Genomic DNA, 25,340 nt, shown 5'->3' with positions numbered 1-25,340 from the left:
TTATGTTAAGCAGATAGATTTATTAAAAATAATGCTAATATAATCCCAGGGCACACTGATTTCAAGAGGGTCTTTGCAACAGATTTCATCATAATTACTTATCAACTAAATAACAATGGTTAACTTAACTTATAGAATCGCTAAATAACAGAGGAAAAGAAAGGACCAGGCTAATCCAGTAGAGACTGAGCTGGTCTCTAGAGGGTTAATCAGGGCCCAAGGGGATCTTTGCAATGGACTCCTGCACCTGCCAAGGCTCCAAAAGGCTTGGGAGCCAGAAAGAAAGCAGGAACAGTATCCTACACTGTTCCAGGTCTTATAAAGGATTAAAGGCCAGTTAAAGATTTTCATGTTCGCTATTTCAAAATGCTAGTTTTAAAAAATTTTACTAGCAATGTATGTGTTTCCCCTCCACATCTCTTAAACCCGAACACCCAGTGTAGAAACACTCGCGGGAGAACCAGAGAAAGAGGGGAAAAAGACTGTGTGTGGCGGATGCTGGTGCTGCTGAGGGGCTGCGGATGCCAGCTGTGGCAGCACTAAATCCCCCAGTAAGGCATCAGGTGTCGGGACTCCTTCTCATAAACGTCTGGAATGACACCATAGGGTGTCTGTATCATCTTCACGGATGACTTCCCGAAAAGCTGGCTCTCGTAGTCTATCAGCTGCTTCCAGAAGCCCACGTTGGGCCTGATGACAGGCCTCCGGGCTTTCACCCAGTTGTACGCCTCCAATAGACACACATTGTGGAATTTCATCAGGTACGCAATGCAGAGGGTGGCCGAGCGGCTCACTCCTGCAGCACAGTGCACCAAGGTAGCCCCATGCTTCTTGCTCACACTGTGGATCTTGTCAGCCACAGTGTCAAAGTACAATCTAATGGGCGCATGAGGAATGTCAGCCAGAGGCACTTTAACATATTCAAACTGGGGCCAGTTGAAGTTGGGGATCTCAATGGTAGCATTAACGATGCAGGTGATGCCCCGGGCCTGGAGGAGGTGCCGGTTGGAGGCCACACTGCCTCTGCCCAAGAAGAGAGAGGAGGTGATCTGAGCAATGCCTCCTATGTCTCCCTCGGAAATCATCCGAGGAGCCATGAGAGTCCGTGGGAGCGTGCTGTGACCTCTGGAGCTCATGAAGATGCCAGCAGTCAGTCACACTTTCATCATCGGAGGGGCAAGACCAAAGAATGGTGAAGTCCGTCCTCCACCAGGGAATTCAAGACTGCAGCCTCCTTCCTGCAAGACACAGGTATCTGTCAGAACTTTACACACTACTCATTTGCCACAGCTGCCTCCAGTACCGGGGGAGAGTTGGGGGGGGGGGAGAACTAGGAAGCTATTTTCTAAGGCAGAGTGCATTCTTTGCAGGAAGTACATAAATCCCTTTCTATTGACTATTAGGAAATGTAGCCTGTAATGCCAATATGTAAAAATCAATATAAAACTAAGCTTTCTTTTCTTCAAAGCCCTTCAGTGAAAATAGTCACCCTATTTTTAGGAAAGTTAAAGACAGAAAACATGCCTAACTGGTTCCTGAAGAGCCATCTGGCAGAATCCTGCTGAAGGAAGGGCATTCCTTGATTTTTCAGTGCTGGGATCAAACCCAGACTGAAGCTGGCTAGGCAAGTGCGTTATCACTAAGGCACTGTCCCTGCCCAGAAGTCCAACGGTTTGTACCCCAGAGACACAGCATCAGGTCCTTCCCACACTGAATTCTAGACAGGGAGACCTTGTGGAGAAGGTGTCAGGCAAGGCAGGTGATGATCTGCCTTTATGGAATAACAAAACTAAGTTGGAAGCTAGCAGAAATAAAAGAGCCAAGCCATCTTTGTTCTTTACTATTTAAAAATACTTTTTTGTATTTATTTATTGAGTGGGTGTCTGTGTGTATATATGAGGGGGCATGTGGAGGTCAGAGGACAACTTGTGAGGCTTGGTTCTCTCCTTCCACCACATGGGTTTCAGGGATCGAACTTGGGTTTATCAGGCTTGGCAACAAGTACCCTTGGTGCGGGAGAATTGTCTGTATTCTGTCAATTATATATTAAATGAACACTGATTGGCTGATAGCCAGGCAGGAAGTAGAGGCGGGAAAACCAGATAGGAAAGTAGAGGCGGGGCAATGAGAACAGGAGAATTCTGGGAAGAAGGAAGCTCTTTCTGCAGTCCTTCCCAGACCACTGAAGAAGCAGAATGTGATCTACCCTGCTGAAAAAGGTACTGAGCCATGTGGCTAACATAGATGAGAATAATGGGTTAATATAAGTTGTAAGAGCTAATACGAAGCCTGAGCTAATGGGCCAATCAGTTTGTCATTAATATAGACTCTGTGTAATTTCTTTGGGGCTTACCTGCTATGGGAACTGGGCAGGACAGAAACCCCAACAAGCAGCAGGCCCTCATGTTACATACCCTTACCTACTGAGTCATCTCACCAGCCCCAAGACACCTATTTCTTATTTTTTATGTTCTGTGAATACTTTGCAAGTCCAATTAAATTTGAGTAAAGTACTGTAGCCTTTCAATGAAAATAATCCCAGGCAACTTGAAGGCATAGTCATTGTGTGTGTTTATCTATACAGTGCTGGAGAGTGAATCAGGGCCTGCCTCAAACATGCTAATAAGCACCAAGGGAGTTAAACCCTCACCTTTGAAGGTCAGGCATGATCTTCAAATTTTATTATTGCCAATCAGCTAAACAGGAATTCAGCTGAGCTGACTCTGGGTAATATAAATTATAGCCTTACCCTCCTCTGCCAATTTGAAGCTCCCGGGTGAATTCTGCTGGATTCAGGGATGTGCTGGCATTAACATTAATTTAGTTCAGTATCTGAAGTCTATGTTTTCCCATTAGTAAAGTGTTTACTATAAAATATTGGTGTATATTTATAACAACAGAAAAGGAAATTATTGAGCCGGGCATGGTAGCATATGCCAGGCAGAGGATTGTGAGTCCCAGGCCAGGCTGTGCTACTCAATGAGACTATGCCTCAAGAAGGAAAAGATAATTATTGGTTTCCTGAGATTTCAGACACACCACTCTCTCACTGTCAAGCCACCGCGTTTCATAGGATAAGTGTGTAACACCCGCCTGGTGCCACGGGAAACCTGAGTGCTCAGCCAGACAAACATCTTGCATAGCGGCAGCGTTATGGTACTCACGTGCTGAGGAGTTCAATGAGCTGCAGCCCTTGGTCTGGATCCAGAAGGTCTTAGGTAAGCAGTGGTTAAACAGTGTATACAAATCAGATCTGTAGGAAGACAAGGATGTAGTGAGTCAGGAAGCCGCAAGCCATTCCTCCTGGGTCTTTTTTTTTTTTTTTGGCAGGGTTTCTCTGTAGCTTTGGAGCCAGCCTCAAGCTCAGAGATCTGCCTGCCTCTGCCTCCCGAGTGCTGGGATTAAAGGCGTGTGCCACCACAGCCCAGCTCCTCCTGAGTTTTTGCTGCTAAAATCAAATATGTAATGAATCTTGAAAGCAGGGGTCTGCTGAACATTTCTGACGTGACTTAAGGAATATACCAACTAAGTTTCAGGGACATAAGCCCACAGTCGGCAAGCATTAGGCACAGTTTTGGCAATGACGAAGACAACGGTGATTCAGGGCCACATCACATACCACTGAAGGCATCAGAGTGCCCCTTAGGCCTCTGTAAGACCTTCCTGGCACCCACCGTCACCCCAGGAGCATGAAGACCTGAGCCTGAAGTCACAGCAGGAAAAATGAGTTGTGACATGGGGCACAGAAGTGGGGTGGGGTGAACATCATCTTCAGATGTGGGTCCAGGACAGCTTCACAGCAAGGCCAGAGGCAGCGGTGCCACCAGCTGGCCCTGCTGTCGAGGAGAGTCAGCAAGTTCATCCTCATCCCCGTTTTAGCCTCTGTCCATTCTGTAGCCCGACAAGCACCATGCCCATCTCCAGATCCCCATGCAGATCCCACACAGACCCCCGCCTCACCCAGATAAACATCACGCTTACAGCTCTGCTCACATGTAAATGATGTGCAAACCGACATAACCATGAAGTGTGCCACTTGACAGTTTTGACCCAAATACTCCAGACACAGGACCTTCAAAATAATAACTACCCAGGCACCCCACTCAATAATGTTCCCTATAATCCATTCCTCCTGGGCCCTCAACCTCATTTTACTTTGGGTTGTGTGTGTGTATGTGTGAGACAGAATCTTCCTAGGCTTAGCTAACTACTAACCACCTATGTAGCCTAGGCTGGCCTTAATCTCCTTAATCCTCCTGCCTCAGTCTCTTGAGTACTGGGATTACATGCATGTGCCACCACACTTAGCTTTGAAGTTGTCTATAAGAGTCCTGGAAATTTGGGGGTGTCTGGCTTATTTGAGCAGAGTATGCGATTCATCAGTGATGCTGGGCAGAACTCCATTTTTGATGCTGAGTGGTATTCAGCAGTGTAAAAACATCATGTGATTTCTTTATCTGCTCACCTGCTGATGAATACTGCATTGTTTCTAGCTGAAGGCTATTTTGAGTAAAATACCATAATGTTCAGGGCCAGACCTTTGTGTGAGCGAATGGTCTCCCTTGGTTAAATACCTAGAGGTAAAGACTACTACATGGCATATAGATTTAACACTTGCAGATGGTTTTGAAAGCTGGGCATGGTGAGGCAAACCTATAATCCCAGCACTGGGGAGTTGGGGCAGACAGATCATAAGTTCAAGGACAGCCTGAGCTACACCTTGTCTCCATTGCAAACCAGCAAAAGAAAAGAGAATATAATAAAATAGTTTAAAAGAAAAATTAGGGGCTAGGATTTAGTTCTATGGTGGAGCACTTGCCTGGCATGCATGACTCCTCAGATCCACTGTTAGTCCTCAGGCTGGTAAGGCAGGTAAAGGTGCCTTCCCCTGAGCCCGAGGACCTGAGTTCCTTCCCCAGATCCCACATGGTGGGTTGTTGTCCTCTGATCTCCACACAAGCTGTGATATGCCTCACGCAACAAGTTAACAATGTAAAAACACCAGCACCACCACAGCGAACTAGACGCCTGGTCGGCATTAAGAGCTCCACGCCCTGCTCTTATAAGGGATTAGGGTGCCATTCCAGTACCCACAAGGCAGCTCACAAACCTGACTCCAGTTCTAGGAGGGATATGATGCCCTCTTCTGGCCACTATGGGCACCAGGAATGCACAGAGTACATGCATGAATGCATGCATACATCCATCCATCCAGGCAAACAAGCATACACATAAGCGGCTCGTGCCTGTAATCACGGCACTTGGGAGGTACAGGCAGGGAGATCAGGGGTTCAAGATCATCCTCAGCTATGTAGCAACCCAGAGGCCAGCCTGTGTTACATGAGCCCTTATACTATACCCAAAGCCAGGTTCAGTTCTGTCACAATGCAGTGACTTTCCTGTCAGAATCCCATGGAAGGTTTGTTAGGACTCAGACCACTGGCCCCAGTTTCTGTGGTTCTGAGCAGGACTGGAGAACTTGAATTTCCTAGGTGCTGCTGCTGTGGGTCAAAGCAATCTGAGAACCGCTGAAGCACTGGGTACCATGTGGTACCACCCAGGACATCCTACAAAGGCTGAGGTGCTCAGAGTGCTGCCTCATGGCACAGGGGTCTGCAGGATGACAGGGGCCAAGTGTACTCTGCAGAGGCAGAGGAGGAGATGGTGGAAGGTGTGTATGTGTGTGTGGGGGGGGTGTACAGGTGTGCAGACTGTGAGCTCTCCCCCGAACAAAACCACTGTGGCAATAAATACAAAACTCAAAGCGCTGACGACTCTCTACTCAAATTTCTACATGGCTATCTCGTTGCCTAGTTAGGAGAAACTCAGCCTGTGTTCTCCCAAATAATCCTGCCATCCAGGAGGCTGCTGGCCCTCCTGAGCTGGGTGCCGAGGCTGGAGGCCTTCTCAGCAGGATGGTCTTCCAGGGTCCCAGGCTGTGCAGAGGCAGTCTAGAGGCCAGGCTGGAGGCAGACTGGAGGCCAGGCTTCGCTCCTTACTGCTCATGCACTCAGCGTGGACAGGGAGGACAGATTGTGCGTCCTCCAGGCAGAATCCAAGCAAGGCAGACACGATGCTCTGTTCCTGCTGCCACCGCCAGTCCTGTGCCAGCAAACCTGCTCCAAAATGCCAAAGCTGGCTACAAGGTTTAGAAAAACGCCTTCTGTCAGCGAGTGCTGGGAGGGCAGGTACGACAGACACTTCTCTGACATCCTGTCCCCTTGCCCCGACAGGATGGAAAACTCACGTTTGGGTAGGGCGGGATGATTACAATTTGGAGAAGGCAAATAAAGCCAGGAAAGCTCCCAAAAAAGTGTCCTCCAGCTCTGCACCACACACTGCTTCTCTGTGGAACTGTGTGGGACACTGTGTCCTCGTCACAGTGTCCCGACAGCAGCAGGACCCCTTTCAACACTGACAGACGAGCCTGAGCCCAGATGGGCTAAGCTCCTCCTGCAGGTCACCTGATATCCAAGACAAGAGGACTGGCGCAACCTGCCTGCACACCCTCCGGGGTACAGGAGACCTTCCTCATGGCATAGGGACACAAGGCGCTGTCCCTGAGTGGGCATAAGCAGCCTAGTGTGACCCATTTCTAAGAATGGTAGAACCTAAATGTAAAGAGTATAAAAGCCCACAGGTATTACATCACAGGCACGTAACATCAGCACAGCAGATGTGTGCTAGGAGACAGAAGTCTGGCCTGCGTGTGCGGGAGCAAAGACTGCCCCAGGGCTGAGTGAGCAGGTCCCTCCACTGTTGCACACTGGCCTATGGGAGCATCCCTATGCTGACTGACCATGGTGTCTACCTCAGCTTTCCCAAGCTGTGGTGCAGTCGCATTTTCTTCTGAGAAGAAAAAAAAATGGCTCCTGACCAAGGAAACAGCAACAGGACACCAGAGGCACCAAAGCAGGGCTGTCCTAAAACAAACACAGAATGTCGGCAGGGGTGCTCTGGGGGCATTTTAAAATCCGGCGTCTTTGGCTCTCACTTTTAATTACAGTACTTGGAGGAAGAGGCAGATAGATCTGAGTTCAAGGCCAGTCTGGTCTATGTAGCAAGTTCAGACCAGCCAGGGACACATAAGACACTGTCTCAAAACAAAATAGAAAAATCAGGTGTAAGGATGTCTGGGATGCCAAGCACGCAGAAGGAGACACAGGAGGACAGCAGCGAGTTCAGGAACAGCCAGGCGATCTACTGAGGCCTGGCCTCGGGATAATAACCACCAAGCACTAGGAACTAACGGAGTTTAGTGTCAGTGTGTCACACGGGCCTCTAGTCTTTGTAGCACACCAGCTAGTAACAGCTGCCCTTGCTCCTGGCGTGCAGAGCTCTGGGCGTGTAGAACTGTCCTGTGGTTACACACTGGTAATCCACATGCAGATCAGTGCCAATGTGGTTGAAAATGACTGGAAGTCCCGGCCTGGTCAGAGCATCCACCCGAGTGTCACCAATGCTACTTTTCCTTCCTAATGCTGACAGCCACTAGATTCGGCAGTTAAAGAAGTAGTGATCCTAGCTGTGTTTATTTTTTCTCATGTTAAAAATGCAGAAAGTGGCCACACTGGGACAGGAAAGCTAGAGAGAACTGCAAATATGTATCTATGTGTAATATACATGTTGTATATATTATATACATGTTATGTGTGTATATATAGAAATATTATATACATAATGTATTTGAAGTCTTGACGCTTGGGCTGACAATCCCCACAAGAACCATAGACTAGTCGGGCGGTGGTGATGCACACCTTTAATCCCAGCACTTGGGAGGGAGAAGCAGTTTGATGCAAACTTAGTCTATAAAGTGAGTTCCAGGACAGGCTCCAAAGCTACACAGAGAAACCCTGTCTCAAAAAAACAAACAAAAAAACCCAAATCATAGACTACAAACTGGTACTAATCACAAGGAATCTTTTAGGATGTTGGTCAGGGTCCAAATGGCTCCAAAAAAACAATATAGACTCTTGTTATTGCCTTTGGGTGCCTCTCAGAGGTTGAAGTTCAGCCCCCATTGCTTGAGATACCACATATTTAGAACACAGCACGCAGACTATGGAGTTGGATCTGATGACCTGGAGGGCTCCTTACCATAGTCTAGCTTCCATTACCAGGCAGTCCTACCCAGGTTACCAAGGGAGGGGAGCAGTTCATAGTCCTCCCCAAATGTGACACCAAAGAACCACAACAATGACCGGCATGGCAAGACAGCCACAAAAGTGCAGTAAGTGGCTCTCACATGCTGGTGGCAACCAATAGCTGTCTAATTTGATCAAACCCACTCAAGAGGAGGGGCATCATGCCCGGTACTGGAAACCTAGCCGGCTTCCTGGGGCTAGTGAGGTCATGGACCTTAGGAAAGACTCTCCTATAACCACTTTGCTAGAGAGCGCAATTCCTGACTGCATTCTAAATCTTACCCTTATGCTCACAGACAAATGTGACTACCACCCCTCAGCAAGGACACTTCTCTACAGCAAATGGAACTCACAGTGGAAGAACTCATCTGGACCCCAGGAGGAGACCTGGGCTCTGCAGGGAGCCCAGTCCATATCACAGCTCCTGCTTCTATGGCTCCGGGAACATCAAGAGAGGGGATGGAAAAATTCTAAGACCTGGAGAACAGGAAGTCTGCTGTGTGACTGCCTCTCTTAGAAACGGCTGCATAACCAAAACTTGAACAATGACGATAGCAATAGGCATGCTAACGAGGAACGAGGAAATTTTTACATGGGCCCATCCCTAGACAAAGACCTATGGCAACTAATGACCGCTGAGAGAGGGGAATTAATCTCTTCCAGGGATGAGCACCATAACTGGTAATAGTACAAAGTGATCAGCCCTGAAACCATATACACACAAAACAAAAATGGACTCAGATTGTATTTATATATTTGTACATACATACACAGACATTATATATATACATATATATGTGTATATATATACATATATATATAGAGAGAGAGAGAGAGAAAGAGAGAGACTATCAATTTGAGAGTAGAGATGAAAGAAACATAAGAGGTTGGAGGAAAGAAAAGGGAGAAGTGATGTAATTATATTTTAATTTAAATAAACAAAATAATAAAATATCCCTAGCTTCAGGAACTTCTGAGGGACAGAGGGGTGGGAGGAGGACATGTGTGTGTGTGTGTGTGTGTGTGTGTGTGTGTGTGTGAATTAAAAGTACGCACACGCACGCGCGATTTGTCTGACTGGGTATATGTATGTACGTGCCCAGAGGCCAGAAGACAGCACTGGATCCCCTTGGAGCTAGAAATAGGTGGGGACTGGGAACTGCAAGTGGGTCCTCTGCAGGAGCAAAAAGCATGTTTGGCCCTGAGCCATTTCTCCAGCCCCTACAACACTGTTACTTTTTTACACTCAAAGAGCTATGCAATCACATTTTATCCTTCTGTAGATAGCATCTATCTAGTTCTGTAAAAAACAATGAAACCTTAAGGTTACTCCTTTTAAAACAGAAGCATTTTAGCCTACGCAGTAATAAATACTACACTTTTCTCATCTATTTTCACTATTAAACCACAAGTGTGCACCACTGAAGGAAAAGTTGAGAGTCACTCTGTTTCAGAGACAGGGTCTCAGGTAGCCCAGGCTAGGCCCCACCTCACTATGTAGTCAAGGCTCACCTGGAACTCCTGATCATCTTACATCTACCTCCCACACTTCAGCCTAAAAATCATAACATGACTGATAATCTTTCCTTAAGGAAACACTTGACAGAACATTAAGAATACCATTCTAGGAGAATACAATACATCTGGAAAGATGGCTCAGCAGAAGAGCACTGACTGCTCTTCCAGGTCCTGAGTTCAATTCCCAGCACCCACATGGTGGTTCACAACCATCTGTAATGAGATCCGGTGCCCTCTACTGGCCCGTGAGTATACATGCAGACAGAACACTAAATACACAACCAATTTAAAAAATACAATTCTAACAACGATAGTGTAATATTTGTGTTGAAATAAAAGATACCCACAAGTGGCTTTGAACTGTAAAAGTCAGCTGGTTGAGCGGGACACCTCGACAGTCTACAGTAGGAGGCGAGGTCATTTTGCTTGTCACTATATTAATGAAACAATACAGCAGCATTCTTGGATGAGGGCAAATACACCCAGTACACCTGAAACTAAAACACCTGGAATCCCAGAACTTGGGAAGCTGAGGCAGGAAGATGCAATGGGTTTGAGGCCAGCCTAGGCTATTGTGAGGACCAAGTAACTGGACTATAGTATAAGATACCATCTCGGAAAAATCCAGATTCAAAACAGAACACTTTCTGACAGTTCAATCTGTGCGACAGAACTACCAAGCATTGCCTGTATAGCGGGACCAGCTGACCATCTCCTCAACCTTGTGTGGACGCATTTGCTAGCCCACTGCACAATAGCTAAACGCAGCTGGAATGAGTTCCAGGAGAGCCAGAGCTGTTACACAGAGAGACTCTGTCTTGGAAAAAACTAAAGAAAAAAAAAAAAGGTTGTTTTTTTTTTTTCTCTGCTTTGGAACTTATCCTGGCACTCACTCTGTACGTAGTCCAGGCTGGCCTTGAACTCATAGAGATCCGCCTGCCTCTGCCTTCCGAGTGCTAGGATTAAAGGCATGTGCCACCACTGCTCAAGTAGAATCTTCTAAAATCTTTTTGACTTTGAGACAAGATCTCCCGCAGCCTACACACTGGCCTTGAGCTCCTGATTTTGCCTCCCCATCTCAGGTACAGGAATTACAGGTGTGCGCCACCAAGCCTGACCTAGAACTGAAGTTTTGGGCCTGACTCCTACCCGGCTTGGTGCTTACCCAGCTGTCATTCATTCACAGGGCAGCGTTTACTGTGTTATTTAACATACAGTGTAATGTTGACATTGTCTCCCAGGTTGGGGCTGGTGTCCCTGGAAACCCAGGTTTGTGAAGGCCTCAAGGTGAGGTTCTAACCAGGACCCTGCTCTTAGAACTCTGGTGCTACTTTGTGAGGAAGCCCAAACTAGTCCAACAACTATCTCTCCACAGGCTCTAAGTGGGCTTTCCAACCAGCAGCCCAAGGGAAGTCCCAGCTGATCAATCAAAGATATGGGAGACACCTGAGCACAAGCCTAGCCTCAGGCCCCAAGTCACGCCTGACTTTAATTGCCCACTGAAGACCTAGCCATTAAGAAGCAAATACAAGCTGTCCCCACTGCACAAGGTCTGGGTTCTTGTTCTACAGAAATCTGTGAACAGATCATTAAAGGTACAGGGCACAGGTGCTAGGAAGCAGAGTGGTGGCCATATTGTATAATCACAGTGTCTGGGAGGTGAGGTAGGAGGATCAGGAGTTAAAGGCCTGGACTACAGAGTGAATTTTTTTTTAAATATTTATTTATTTATTTATTTATTTATTTATTTATTTATTTTGTATACAATATTCTGTCTGTGTGTATGCCTGCACGCCAGAAGAGGGCACTAGACCCCATTACAGATGGTTGTGAGCCACCATGTGGTTGCTGGGAATTGAACTCAGGACCTTTGGAAGAGCAGGCAATGCTCTTAACCTCTGAGCCATCTCTCCAGCCCCTACAGAGTGAATTTAAGGGAAGCCTGGGCTAACCTTGTCCCAAAATAAAAAAAAAGGACTGTCAAAAATCTCATTATCATGAAGAAAGGCATGACACACATCTAACTAAGAACAACTGGATAAGGGAAAGAGACAGACATTAAGTAATTCGAATGGCAACGCAAAGGAGGAACCCACAACTAAAGCAAAGTAAAATCAGTCAGCAATGCCAGAACCCCAGTTGTTCCTGAGGGAGATGAGCAGTACATTTTCTACTGCGGTGACAAAATACCGGAGGGCGGGGGTATGTAAGGGGCTGCTTAAATATCTCAGGAGTAGAATACATGCTTGATCCACACGAGGCCCTGGGGCTTCTCAGAAATCCACTTCTCAGTGGGGTTTATGTAGCTCACAGTCTCTGAGGCTGCAAGTCCATGTACGGTCTGCTTCATCTGTGCTGCCTCTCTCTGCATCACAACACAGTCGGCAACATCACGGTGGGAGACAAGGTAGGATGCGACCATGGCAGAGACTAGGAGGTGGCCAGACTGATGCTCCAGGAAAGCTCACCCTCATGAAAACCCACTGTCAAATAGCACCAATCGCTAATCTGAGGGTGATGCCCCAGTGACCTAATTACCTGGTGGCAGGCCTCACATCTTCAAAGCTCCACCCTCCCAACACGGCCACATTGAAAACCAAGCCTCCGGCACACGGGCCTGGGGCAGCACATCCAGATGATGGCAGACAGAGTCTTACAGGCTACACTAGCATGCCTCTTTCTCCAATCCATTAAGGGCATGATGCCATTATTGCCTTACTTTTTGTTAAATTACGTTTTATTTTGTGTACTGTACATGTGTCTGGGTGTACACATGCCATGGAGCATGTGTGGAGGTCAGAGGTGGTTCTCTCTCCACCATGTGGGTTCCTGAGATCAAACACAGGTCATCAACCCTGGCAGCAAGTGCCTTTATCTGCTGACCCATCCTACCCACTATTGCCTTCCAAGATCCTCATTTCCAGATTCCAGATGCAGATAGCAGGCCCTTTGATACTGCCCCTTCCCACTCTCTCCGTGTCTCCCAATGCTAGCATCACTGCCCCCTCCACGAGCTTGACAGAAATGCAGGCTTCCAGACAATACCCCAACCACTACAGATCAAAGTCTGCAGGCCACAAGACGCCAGGCGTGGTGCATCCACATTCTAGTGTGGGGGGTGCTGTGCACTCTCCCGCCTCCCTCTGCCTCACAGAACCTGCAGAAGCAGGCAAGAGCACCTGTCCCACTGCAGACGCCACTGGAGCCTGCAGAGCGCCAGGATGATCACCATTACTCTGCTCCCAGATGAGGGATCAGAGGGGAACGGGAAGGTGAAGAAGACGCTTTCCCAGCCTCTATAGAGAATGTGAGTTCTCTGGGTCCAGGACCAGGACCTCCTGCCACCAGCTGGGCATTGCTGATTGCCACTCAACCTGACCATGGCAGACCAGCCATTCTCAAGACTCCCAAAAGGTCCAGTGAGAAAGAATTAAGGAATATGAGGTCAGTGTGTGTTCTATAGGTCTTACCTCTCCAAGTTCTAAACCGCTGGAGCTCGGGTAGTCCTTGTGAAACGACAAGCAAACCGAGCCAGTGAGATGCTGCTGAGAGCCCGTGAAGACATCCACACCTGTCTGTTAACAGCTTGGAATAGTCTACGCAACAGCCCATGTAAATAATACCTTAAGACCTTACAGAAAGGTCAAAGAGAAGAGGTGAACCTCAGATGCCTGGTGAAAGGCAGTGACCGCACATAAAGTCAAGGTACTTTACAAAAAGCCATAAATCCTCAAGGTCGACACAGTTGGGACTGTCCCCTGAGAAGCAGGACCAGAAAATGAAGGTGTCCTCCCAAGATATCGGTCCCCAAAAGCTCACACTATTACTTTAAGGAGACAAAAGGGTTCTTAAATTAGAATTAAGTACACAGGAAGAAAGCCCTTCAGAGTTAGCGATCACCCTTGGCCAGCTTACCCTTTGATGTGCAACTGGACCAGATCAGAATCCTAAAAATTCCAGCAGGAAGCTTCACCCTTCTCCCTCCACAGAGTTATCATATACATTGACCCAGTTTGTGCGTGGGGTTTATACCAGATTAAAAGGGTGCTGGCAAGTTCATTTCCACTTCTTCCTTCTTAATTTTTAAAAATTGTTTTATGTGGGGGGGGGGTGTTTTTGCCTACACACCTTTGTGCATCACGGGTGTGTCTCAGATATGTGAAGAGGCCAGAAGAGGTCATCGGATGGCCTGGAATGGAGTTACACACTTTTGTGAGCTACACACACAGTATCATAAACAATATGAAAGTAAATAGGTCGGATGGAAACTGGAATTCATAGTAGACACCGTGTCAGTAAAGGAGAAAGAGAGCAGGTCCAAGAGGGAGTCACTTTATTGTGATTTTTGCTTTCTGAGACAGGGTCTCCTAAACCCAGGCTGGCCTCAAACTTGCTGTCTACCAGAGGGTGACCTTAATTTTTTTTTTCAAGATAGGGTTTCTCTGTAGCTTTGGAGCCTGTCCTTACACTCGCTCTGTAGACCAGGCTAGCCTCGAACTCATAGAGATCCACCTGCTTCTGCCTCTTTAGTGCTGGGATTAAAGGCGTGCACCACCACCACCCGACTTAACCTTGAACTTCTGATCCTCCAGCCTCCACCACCCAAGTGGCAACAATATAAAAATGGGACACCATATCTGGCTGAATTCTTCACGGGAAAAGAAAAAAAATCTCAACTTCAAAATTATATGTAATTTGGGGACAACACTGTCCCCAAACTTATTTCCACCAGTGTCTCCTAATCACTTATGGCAAACTCACAGCAACCCACCTCCTTCTCCCTTGCCCCTCCCCCTCCTCACCACCTCCTAGGAGATGAAGGCTGGGGCTTCACAGGCCTTCTCTGCTATGCAAATGAATGTTCTAGTTAGAGTTGTCTCATGACACAGCTACAAACTCAAAGACCAAGGAGTCAGAAAAGCCTGCGATAATAGTCTTTCTGAGGGAAAAGCACACCAACTGGCTATCCAGTGCCAAGTAGGCAGCCCCGAAACCACACATACAAGTAATGTTATACAGACTGAGCAGAATATATTTAGGAGTACATGTATATATACATATTCACAAGTACATGCAGCAACAATGAAAAAGGAGGTCATGAGTTTGAAAGAAAGCAAAGGAGTACATGGGAGGGCTTGCAGGAAAGAAAAGGGAAAATGATATAATCTCAAAAATAAATTAAAAATAATTTTTAAAAAAGCCTGCCACAAGCCATGAATCTGGGTCCTGACTGAGCTTAGATTTCAAAAGGGCCTTTTCCTCCAGAGACTATGAGATGGCAGGAGGCATCCACAGCTGACAAACCGGACGGGAAATGTTCCCTGTCAGCGTCACCACTAAAGTGCCCGAGGAGCTGAGCCAGCCTCACTGACAAGTCATTGGCAAGCACTGTGGCAGCAGCTGCAAGGTCAAGGGTTATCAAAGCACACAGTCTTCCCTCCCTCCCACTCATCTTTTCTTGAAAGCCAGATATGAAAAAAAGAAAACTTTCACAAGCAAAAAAAAAGTATTTGTAGCATACGTAAATAAAAACCGAAAGGACTACAATAGAGTGTTTTTTAAGGTGCCTTACAGAAGAAATAGAAAGGAACCATGGCCCTCGTGTGCTCTGAACTCATTCTTGCATCATCCCTCCGGCTGTGAGAAAGGGTCTCCTGGGTCAGCTAGAACCTGAGGTCACAGAACCCAAGCTCTCAGGACAGAGATGTAACAGGCACTCAATACAGACCAGAATTTAGTGTCTTGCAATGACTTCATTTCTCTCCTTCCTCACCCCCACACACATCCCTAATTTTAACTCCAGCCAGCAAACCCAAACACAGGCAAACCAAAGCCTAACAAGTGTGCTCCAAAAGCAGGACATCTCTGTAGCGAATGTATCCTAAATTGCTTTTAAATGTGAAGGAAGAGAGAGAGAGAAACTTGAATTGACAACTGTATTATTCTTGTAGCACAGACGCTGTCTTCTGTGCCTCTTAGGGACATACACACATGTGTCTGTCCTTGTCCTCAGGGTCCTTGATCAAGGATGGGTTTGAGTTCATGCCCACTTCACACACTTTTGAGTTCTACCGTTAGGGCTCGGTCCAAAGCAAGCATTCACTGGGAGTAGGAGGCCCTTAAGGCCTTTAAAGACTTCTATTTTTAGTACCTTGTTTTACATAGGTAAATTTTCTATGACTATAAACTGTCAAATAAAATCAATAGAAAGGCTGGGTGGTGGTGGTGCACATCTTTAATCCCAGCACTTGGGAGGCAGAGGCAAGCAGACTCTGTGAGTTTGAAGCCAGCCTGGTTTGGTCTAAAAGAGCTAGCTAATTTCAGGACAGGCACCAAAGCTACACAGAGAAACCCTGTCTTGAAAAACCAAAAGAAAGAAAGATTCTGTTGAGTATTTTTCAACTAAGTACAGTGGGAAAACTGTCTCTGGTGTTTGATAAATCAACCCAAACAATCAAACTTTCTGTTTTTGTTTTTTGAGACAGAGATTCTTTGTGTAGATTTGGCTGTCCTGAAACTCATTCTATAGACCGACCAGGTTAACCTCAAACTTGGAGATTAAAGGCTTGTTGCCACCACTGCCAGACTCAAACCATAGAACTTAACATGAACATAGAAACACATTAATAGGGCTGGAAAGATGGCTCAGTGGTTAAGAACACTAGCTGCTCTTCCAGAGGACTCTGGAATTCCTGGCACCCACCTGGTGGCTCACAACTGTCTATTACTTCTGTTCCAGAGGATTCAATGCCTTCTGCCCTCTGAAAGCATGTGGCATACAAACATACATGTAGGTAAAACCACCATTCACATAAACACAACAGGAACCAGGCTACCCCCCTACCCCATGTCACTTATTCACTTAAGAAACATCCAAGCCTACTGTGGTTAAACAGCAAACAAGGGAGACCTATGACTTCAAGGTGGATGTCACTGGAGGAATGTCAATTGGGACAACCCCTTTGGAAGAGGAGCATCACATCTGACCCAGAACTATTCATAATTGCCCAAGGCCACAAACAATCCAGATGTTCATCAACAGTTGACAGATAGTTGTGGTATGTTCACCCTAAAATGAATCAACTACAGTCTGTAGTAGTAGGTATACTACTACTCACCAATATACAGTGTAGACGAAGCTTTAAAAACCCTAGTGCAGGGGCTAGAGCAATGGCTCAATGGATAAAAGCACCGACTGCTATGAAGAGGACCAAGGTTCAATTCCCAGCCCCCACAAGACAGCTCACAACTTTCTGTAACTTCAGTCTTAGGGATCTGATACCCTCTTCTGTCCTCTCTGGGCACTAGACACACATATAATACAAACATGCAGCTGAAACACCCACACATATAAAAATATACAAATTTTAAAAATGTAAACACTATAGTACATGAGTTTACACAATTATCTATATGTCCATGTCTGTATATGTAATGCTGAATAATTATATATATATAAAATGCCAACCAAAAGACAGATCTAAGCCTGGTATAGTGGCACATGCCTATAATCCCGGCACTCGGGAGGCAGAGACAGGCGGATCTCTGTGAGTTCAAAGCCAGCCTGGTCTACAGAGTGCGTTCCAGGACAGCTAGGACTACACAGAGAGACCCTGTCTCTAAACAAACAAGAAGACCTACAAGAATGTTGCATAAAGGTGAAAGAATAAACAGCGGTGCTGTTTAGAGGTTTGTACTTAGGAGGTAAAAGTCACAGGAAAAGGAGATTATTTCTATTAAAGCCGGTGTAGTAACTGACTGTCCTAGAAAAGTAGTGTGAAGATGGGGGAGAAAGATGGAGTCCACTCCTTGGCCTACGAGATTAAGTTACACTTACATTTTCTCTAAAATAACTCATCGTTAACTTTTCAGTGTATTTCTTTCTCTTTATAAGTCACATTGAAAAGGTTAAGTAAATACACCATTGACTACCAAACATTCTCCTAACCCAGGGAAAGAACCCGTCCTCTCTGAACGTCACTGTTACTCAGCGTCTAAGGTCAGGGCCCTCATTTGCCCTCTACCTCAGCACTTAGCACAAGGCCTCCGGAACAGCAAAACAACTTAAGAAATGTTTGCTAGGTGAACCCATGCACTGCTGACAGGCTGACATGCGTTGTGTTACGGGGATCTTTTCCTCACATTGCTGGCTTGAGCTGTGACCCTTATTAACGCTTTCCTTTCTGTTGTGTCTCCCCGGTGAAGCTATCATAAATAATGAAGCTACCACCTTAAACGCCGGCCCTGTAAGTTTATACCCAGGCTGCCTTGGTTGCTTTAGCAACTCTCCCTGCCTTCCACTCCCTCTTGTGTCTTCTCTCAGGAAGGACAATCCGCTGCTATTGGTCTTGCCTGTCTGTGTTTTAATAGGGAAGTTTCCATTTTGCACCTGAGAGTAAAGCCCAGGCATCATGAGTCAATTACTCTCAAAAAATGTTTGTGAAGGGCTCATTTGCCTGTTGCTGCGGGAAATACCAAGGTGCAGTCAGAGTTAACGTAATTTTATAATCAACTGTACTACTTTAAAAGCATGCTACCTGTTCTAGAAACCAAATCCCTATAAACAGGACCAATCAACTTTACAATAATTGTTAACAAATCACTTATGCAAATACACATCTATGAAAATGGTGGGAAGAATCTATGAGATACCAACAGAAGGACACACAGCTGTTCTTCGGAAGGTGATTAAAGGGAGACAAAGACCTCATCTGTAAAGTTTAAATTTCTCATACAGAATGAGCAAAGCCTTTCTTGTGACGCTGGGAAAATATTTTGAATCCATCTTGTTTTAAAACAAAACCCCACATGCAAAGGCATACACCTAAGAGTTCTCTCTTTCCCAGACTTAGAGCCTCTAGCCATTTCTTAGGATAGGAGTAGATCCGCATGCTATTCGATTAAGGCACCTCACAGAATGCATACCTGCAGTCAGCCAGTAGCAAAGATTTCAGAGGAGAACTCGGCTCAGCCGCGCTCGACAAGGATGCTGAGAAGACTCGAATGAAGCCAACTGTCTCCCGTTTTATGGGGGAAAGCCAAAAATACCAAGCAGCTTTTCTCCTCCCCCAGCGTCAGAAGGTGAGTCAGAGCTGGAGGCAGGAGCGGGGCCCATGTGTCAAAGCCGCCTGTGCAGGGCTCCTTCCTCCCTCCTCCTGGGAATTCTCGGCCCTCATCTGACCTGATGTGAATTCTTAAGGTGTCTCTGGCGAGGAGGAAGACGTGGTTACTCCTTCTGGGGGAACCTCATTCCTCCGTTTCTCGAAGGAACCGACACAAAAGGCAATGGCAAAATTGCAGCCCTAAACACACATAACTTTGCAAAGAAGACATACAGTACCTTTGTTCCCCCCGTTCTTAAAGAGGAAGCAGTTAGAAAAAAGAGTTGCATCTTGTCCAAGAGACACTTAGATTTGTGGTGGAAGCCTGCTGCTGCAGACCACTGACCCTGGCCTCTCTGACCTTTCACTGACCTCAGGGATTTCATTAAAGTTCTAAGTGGCTACTTAGGAGCAAGAATCTGCGTTAAAATTCTTGGACCACATTTCATTAAAGTCGGTTAAGAATCCGAATCTTTGCCTTTGTTTTTACATCTGCAAAACGGGAAAATACAGCTCTGCCACTTATAAACCCATTGAAAACTAACCAAAGAACATTAGCCAAATGCCTAAGGCTCTCCTGAGTGGAAAGTACAAGGTGTTGTTTTTAGTATCCCTAGACATCGAGACTACTGGTAAACCATCCGCCTTCCCTTGCCTCCAAGATGCCCGGTTACCACAACACTAGCCCGTGCCACTGGCAGCATCTACTTCAATACAAGGTAGTTATACAATCCACGTAAGGCGGCTATACCACTCGGCTCCCTCCCCTACCCCAAGCCCAACACAGTTCAACTTCACTCCAGAGCAGGGAGACTTAGGAGAAATAAGAGCCATATGTGAGCACCGCACACAGCAATCTACAACCGCGGAGAGACGCTCAAGTTGAGTACTTGGCATGGCAGAAAGCCAAGTGTTTCCAAGCGCTGGCGGTGCCGGTCGCGGGTGCATGCCCGCCAGATGAGGCTCGGGGGTCCCAGCCTCTCCCACCCCGCGCCTCGAGGCAGCCGGGCACCCGCACAAAGTTTGCAGAGCCGAGGGTTGCGAGGGACCCGGGTACCTCTGGCGTCCCCTGCACCTCGTACCGAGCGTCCCGGCAGCGGTGGCGGCTTTCGGGTCTGTGCAGCTACACGGCTCACGGCTTCTGCCCGTCGGCCTCGCGCGCCTCCCGCTCCCCGCGCGCCGCCGCCCTCTTCCGAGCGCGAGCCCGCGGCGAGAACGCGCGTAAGTTCCGGGCGCTGCGCGTGCGCGCTGCGGCGCGGGCGGGGCGTCCCGGCCCCGGTGCCTGCTCACCTGGACCAGTTCGCGGACTCTCCTGGGGCGATGTTCCCCAACCCCGCTTCTGGGTTGGAGTTCAAGGGTTCTGTTCAAATGCCGAGAGGTAACTGCAGGAAAACACGGGATAAAAGGTGTGAGCGTCTGAGCGGGTGACTCATTACCACCTCTCAGCCACCCCAACCCCCCCCTCCCCCCCCGCCTCCTCCACTACGCGAGACAGCCCCGGATGCGGACACAAGGACGAAGGCAAACTCACTCCGTTGTGTGTTTGTTGAGACAGGGTCTCACTACGAAGACCAGGGTGGCCTTAAACACACAGAGATCCTCCCGCCAGCACCTCTGCCTCCCTAGTGCTGGGATTAAAGGCGTGTACCACCACGCCCCCAACTAACTCTTCTGGGTGAATTTTGATTTGACAGGTGCGGGCAGTTACAAGTAACCGGGAAACTCCAAAGTAGGTAAAGCCTCCCAGACCGCCGACATCACACTGACACACTGACAGTGCCCAACCATGTTCCTATGTACTACCGGGGCTGATACGTGGATCCCTTGAGGTTTATTTGTTCTTATTCTGGAGGGTCTTTTCTCTCTCACTTTGGTCTTCCCACCTGTGTGAGTAGATGCAAACTGACATTTTGTTTGTTTGTTTGAGGCAGGGTTTCTCTGTTGCTTTAGAGCCTGTCTGGAACTAGCTCTTCTAGACCAGGCTGACCTTGAACTCACAGAGATCCGACTGCCTCTGCCTCCGGGTACTGGGATTGAAGGCATGTGCCACCACGGCTGGGGGCAAACTGACTTTCTTTAGTGCCACCCTGCTCTCCTCTCGCCAGCGGAACTTGAGGCGGGGTGGGTGGGACAGGGGAGGTAGGAAAGACTTCCTCCGGCCTCTGCAGTGAGTCAGACTCCAAAAATCCTGACTTGATGCTGGTCTGTGCTTTACTCGAGTCATGTTCTCACTGTAACAAATAGTTGGCATCAGAACTGCTGAAGTCAAACTAGTAGTCATGGATTTGTGGGGGGAGGGGACAGAGGCGGAGCACCCTGCACATGGGAGTTTAAAGCTTCTGACATCTCTTAAGCAAACTCTTGGACTTTTTGTTTTGTTTTGGTTTTTGTTTGTTTTGGTTTTTAATTTCTCTTTTTAAATGAGATACCAATCAGCCTTGGCCAACTGGATTCAGAGTCATTTTGTGGGTGCTGGAATATCAGTAAATTTTGTCTGCTTCCCAGACAAAAATGTAACACCAAAGGCATTTTAGTGATAATCCAGGGAGAGCCAGAACAGCATAGACTGAAGAGATTCCATGCCATAAAAAGCATTAGCACTCTAAAATTAGGCAAAATTAAGCTTTTAGTGTAAGAACTAAAGTAGAGTAAGATTAGGCTAAAGCACTGAGTTCAAACTATGCCTGGGAAAGACATCTTCATGGCACTATATTCCAGCAATCCGCCTAGTGACTGTTTTTCACATGTCGGTGTAAAAATAATCTCTGATAGAAGTGATTGCATGCTGCTTTCATTTTTGTAACTCTACAGTACTGGGTCTCAACCTTCCTCATGCTGCGGCCCCTTAATACAGTTCCTTATGCTGTGGGGACCCCCCCAACCATACCATTATTTTCATTGCTACTTCATAGCTGTAATTTTGCTACTGTTATGAATCATAATGTAAATATCTGATATACATAATATCTGAAATGAGACCCCTGTGAAAGGTCGTTTGACACTCCTGTCCCCCAAGGACCATGAGCCACAGGTCTCCGCTCTGTGTTCTTCAGTCAATTCATGACTCAGCACCAATGCATTCCTCTTTAAATTCCAGTCATTTTTGTTTGTTGGGTTTGTTTTTGCTTTCATTATTATTTGCATGTGTGAGTAAGCTCTAGGTGGTGACAAGGAGCAGGGCATTTTCTGTGAGCTATGGGAGATAAGCTGATGGAGGAGTGTCTATGTGTTACTTTCATTGGTTAATAAAGAAACTGCCTTGGGCCTTTGATAGGACAGAAAATTAGGTAGGCGGAGTAAACAGAACAGGATGCTGGGTAGAAGGCAGTGAGACAGACGCCTCAGGCAGTCACCATGCCTCTCCTCTTCAAGATGGACGCAGGTTAAGATCTCTCCTGGTAAGCTACCACCTCGTGGTGCTACACAGATTACTAAATATGGGTTAGTCAAGATGTGAGAGTTAGCCAATAAGAGGCTGAAACTAATGGGCCAAGCAGTGTTTAAATAAATACAGTTTCCGTGTAATTATTTTGGGTGTAAAGCTAGCGAGGTCGTGGGAAGCAGCCCGCAGCTCCTTCTACAATAAGCCTTCCAGGAAAAGTCATGCCCTAATCCAAGAGGAGGGAGGCAAGCACCTATGTTTTTTTTTTTTTTGTTTTGTTTTGGTTGTTGTTTATTTCTTTTGTTTTTGCTCTAGGAGACAGGGTTCTCTGTGTAACAGCCCTAGCTGCCTTGAAACTAACTCTGTAGACCAGACTGGCCTTGAACTCACAGAGATCCATCTGCCTCTGCCTCCTGAGTGCTGGGATTAAAGGCGTGAGCCACCATGGCCTGGCGCACCTGTGAATAGAGATCCTGCTTTGTGTAGTGTGTGGTGTCGCCTAGAGTTAAGTAGAAAGAATAATTGTAATAATTTCTCTGTAGAGCATAGGAGCATAAAAAAACATAAAAAACCTATTTATTTATAATACTGATGATTTAACCTAAGGTCCTTGTGCGAGGCAGGCAAGCACTGTACCAACTGAACTGTATCCCAGCCTGGTAACTTCGCATTTATTTATTTGATCTCTATGGATGTTTTGCTTACGTTTGTCTGTGCACCACATGGGTACCTGATGCCTGCAGAGGACCTAGACAAGGGCAGTCGATTCCCGAGAACTTGAGTTACAGGTGTTTGTGAGGCATCATATGAGTGCTGGATGTTGAACCCAGGTTCTCTTGAGAAACAGTGCTCTTTGCTGCTTTCTCTCCAGCCCCAAAAGAACAGGTCCACCTGCCTCTGCTTTCCCAGTGCTAGGATTTATGTCCTGTTCCACAAAGCCTGGGTCACTTCAATTGAAATAGTTCCATGTAGCAAATGGACTGTCACTCTCTAGACTATAAATATGTGTTTATTGATGTCAGTTACTTTAGGAGCCATCTGCTACAAGAGTCCAGGTTGTGGGGACCCAGCCAAGGTTTGGGTCCCCCTAGCCACAACCACTTCAGTAGTACTTTGGAGCAGTGCAGCGTCTTCAGAGTGAGATCTGGCAAGGTGGAGCAGAGACTGAAGACTTCTACTCTGATTCCATGCTGATGTCTTCCTTTTCCCAAAACAGTCCTAGTTGCTTGTGTAATGGTAAAAGTAAAATGCTGTGGCTCCCTAAGTGGCTGCAGCAGCAGCGGGCTATGAGACCACGCTGCACATCCCTGAGCTGGGGCAGACAGCAGTCCCAGAGCAGCAGCAGGGACAGTACAGTTCTCACATGCAGCGGGCGAGAGACAGAGACATGGATAGGCATGCCAGGCAGAGTAAGGTTGGATATTTATTTAGTGGGTTAGGGAAGGGAAGGGGGAGAAGAAAAGGAGAGAGAAAGAGAGAGGGGGGAGGGGGGAGGGAGGGGAAGAAGCTACAGTAAGGTAAAACTAACCTGTCTCACGAAGATCTAAACACAGCTCATGTTCCCTATTAGTGGGTGAACAATCCAACGCTTGGTGAATTCTGCTTTATAATGATAGGAAGAGCTGACATCAAAGGATCATAAAGCAATGTCTCTATGAACGCTTGGCCACCCCAAAAGGAAGGAATCAGGCTGGAAGCTGAAGATCAGCCTGCCTCAGCAGACAAGGGATGGAGGGAGTGGGCATGGCTTGGCTCAGCAGTTAAGAATCTGTTCTTCCAGAAGATCCTAATTTGGTCCTAGCATCTACATTGGGTGGCTTACAACTGCCTGAAATTCCAGCTGCATGGGATTCGATGCCCTACTTCAATGCCCTCTCCTGAACGGTTCAGACACCCAAACACCCACATGCTCAAGGACACACATGCTAATTTTTTTAATTAAAAAAGAATGCTTGCACCTTCTATTTATGTCCCTGTCTCTGGTTGACAAATTGGCACAGCTTTGATGTCATCTGTGAGACAGGAACAGGAGTACTCAGGGCTCTCAGTCTACAAAGTCTGACTTGGGGGTGCCATTAGGTCTTGTGCTGTGAATACAGATTATATGGCACTGATTACTATAAAGATGCAAATCCCCCAAGTTTCACAAGTACAATGATGACCAAGCACGTGGGAAAGAAATCTAATGAATGTAGAAAAACAAAAGAATTACCAGAGCTACAGTCTCAAGACACATGTCACGTAGACAGAAGTTTGCCTAAGGCTCGTTACACCATAAGATGTAAGACAACAATTGTATACCTATCATAGAGATTAAATAGGTTTTATTATATGTAAAAATCAATTTTTCTAGTAATAAAGGAACATTACCCAAGATAAAAAGGAAAATAGGAAAAATAATACTGTCATTAGTTAGTGACAAAATGATTAGCATATGAATGTCTTTACTTTCTCTTCCTCTTGTTTTCAGTTTTGTTTTGTTTTGTTTTTGTTTTTCTCGAGACTCAGGTCTCACTATGTAGCCCTGGCTTGTTGTAAGAAGGTGGACCGTCTCAGCTAGCTTGGAATTCCTACAGCACTCACTGTCCTTGAATCACAGAGGTTCTTCTGCCTCTGCCTCCCAAGTGCTGGATTTAAATGCATGCCTCACCGCAGGCAGCAAACTAAATCTCTCTGTGAATCTGGGACTTGAACCCGGATCCTCAGCTCCTCAGCTCCTCAGCTCCCCAGGTCGTTAGGCCACTGGCTCACCAGGCCTTTCCCTACTTGAGATTTTCTGTTGTCTTAGTTACAACCCTACCATACAGCGCATTTACCTTTCAAGCTTCTTGAGGTAGGCAGTAGGAGGGACATTACAACATACCTAGAATAACGAGGTAATTTAACATCTGTCCCTACTCTCTGGCCTTGATTCAATGCTAGGGCTATGGTGATAATGCAAGATTCCAAAATAAACAGCATCCTTGAAAAAAATCCACATTTGCTTTAGTATCTCTGTTTTAGATTGTAGTGTGCCCTGTGTGACCCTGAGTGATCTTAACCTGCTCTGAATTACGCCGAACAGCTGGGTGGTAGTGGCGCACGCCTTTAATCCCAGCACTCGGGCCAGAGGCAGGCGGATCTCTATGAGTTCAAGGCCAGCCTGGTCTACAGAGTGAGTTCCAGGACAGCCAGGGCTACACAGAGAAACCCTGT

General features: G+C 46.7%; 1 protein-coding gene across 3 annotated transcripts; it reads right to left on the bottom strand.

The window, feature by feature from the left end:
- On the bottom strand, positions 1-20,073 carry Dusp14 (dual specificity phosphatase 14). Of its 3 annotated transcripts, none has more exons than XM_038327690.1 (3): positions 20,054-20,073; positions 3,165-3,253; positions 1-1,238 (listed from the first exon to the last, which is right to left on the bottom strand). In XM_038327690.1, exon 3 carries the CDS (start codon positions 1,134-1,136, stop codon positions 540-542), a length of 597 nt encoding a protein of 198 aa, XP_038183618.1. In that variant the 5' UTR covers positions 1,137-1,238; positions 3,165-3,253; positions 20,054-20,073; the 3' UTR covers positions 1-539. The 3 variants fall into 3 exon arrangements, with proteins under 3 accessions (XP_038183618.1, XP_038183616.1, XP_038183617.1); XM_038327688.1 differs by lacking the exon at positions 20,054-20,073 and adding an exon at positions 19,846-19,984; XM_038327689.1 differs by lacking the exon at positions 20,054-20,073 and adding an exon at positions 19,821-19,901.
- Between the last annotated feature and the right edge of the window lie 5,267 nt (positions 20,074-25,340).

Source organism: Arvicola amphibius, chromosome 4 (assembly GCF_903992535.2).
Source record: "Arvicola amphibius chromosome 4, mArvAmp1.2, whole genome shotgun sequence".
NCBI lineage: Eukaryota > Metazoa > Chordata > Mammalia > Rodentia > Cricetidae > Arvicola > Arvicola amphibius.
Note: the sequence above shows the minus strand (reverse complement) of the source record. Positions and strands in the feature narration are given on the sequence as shown.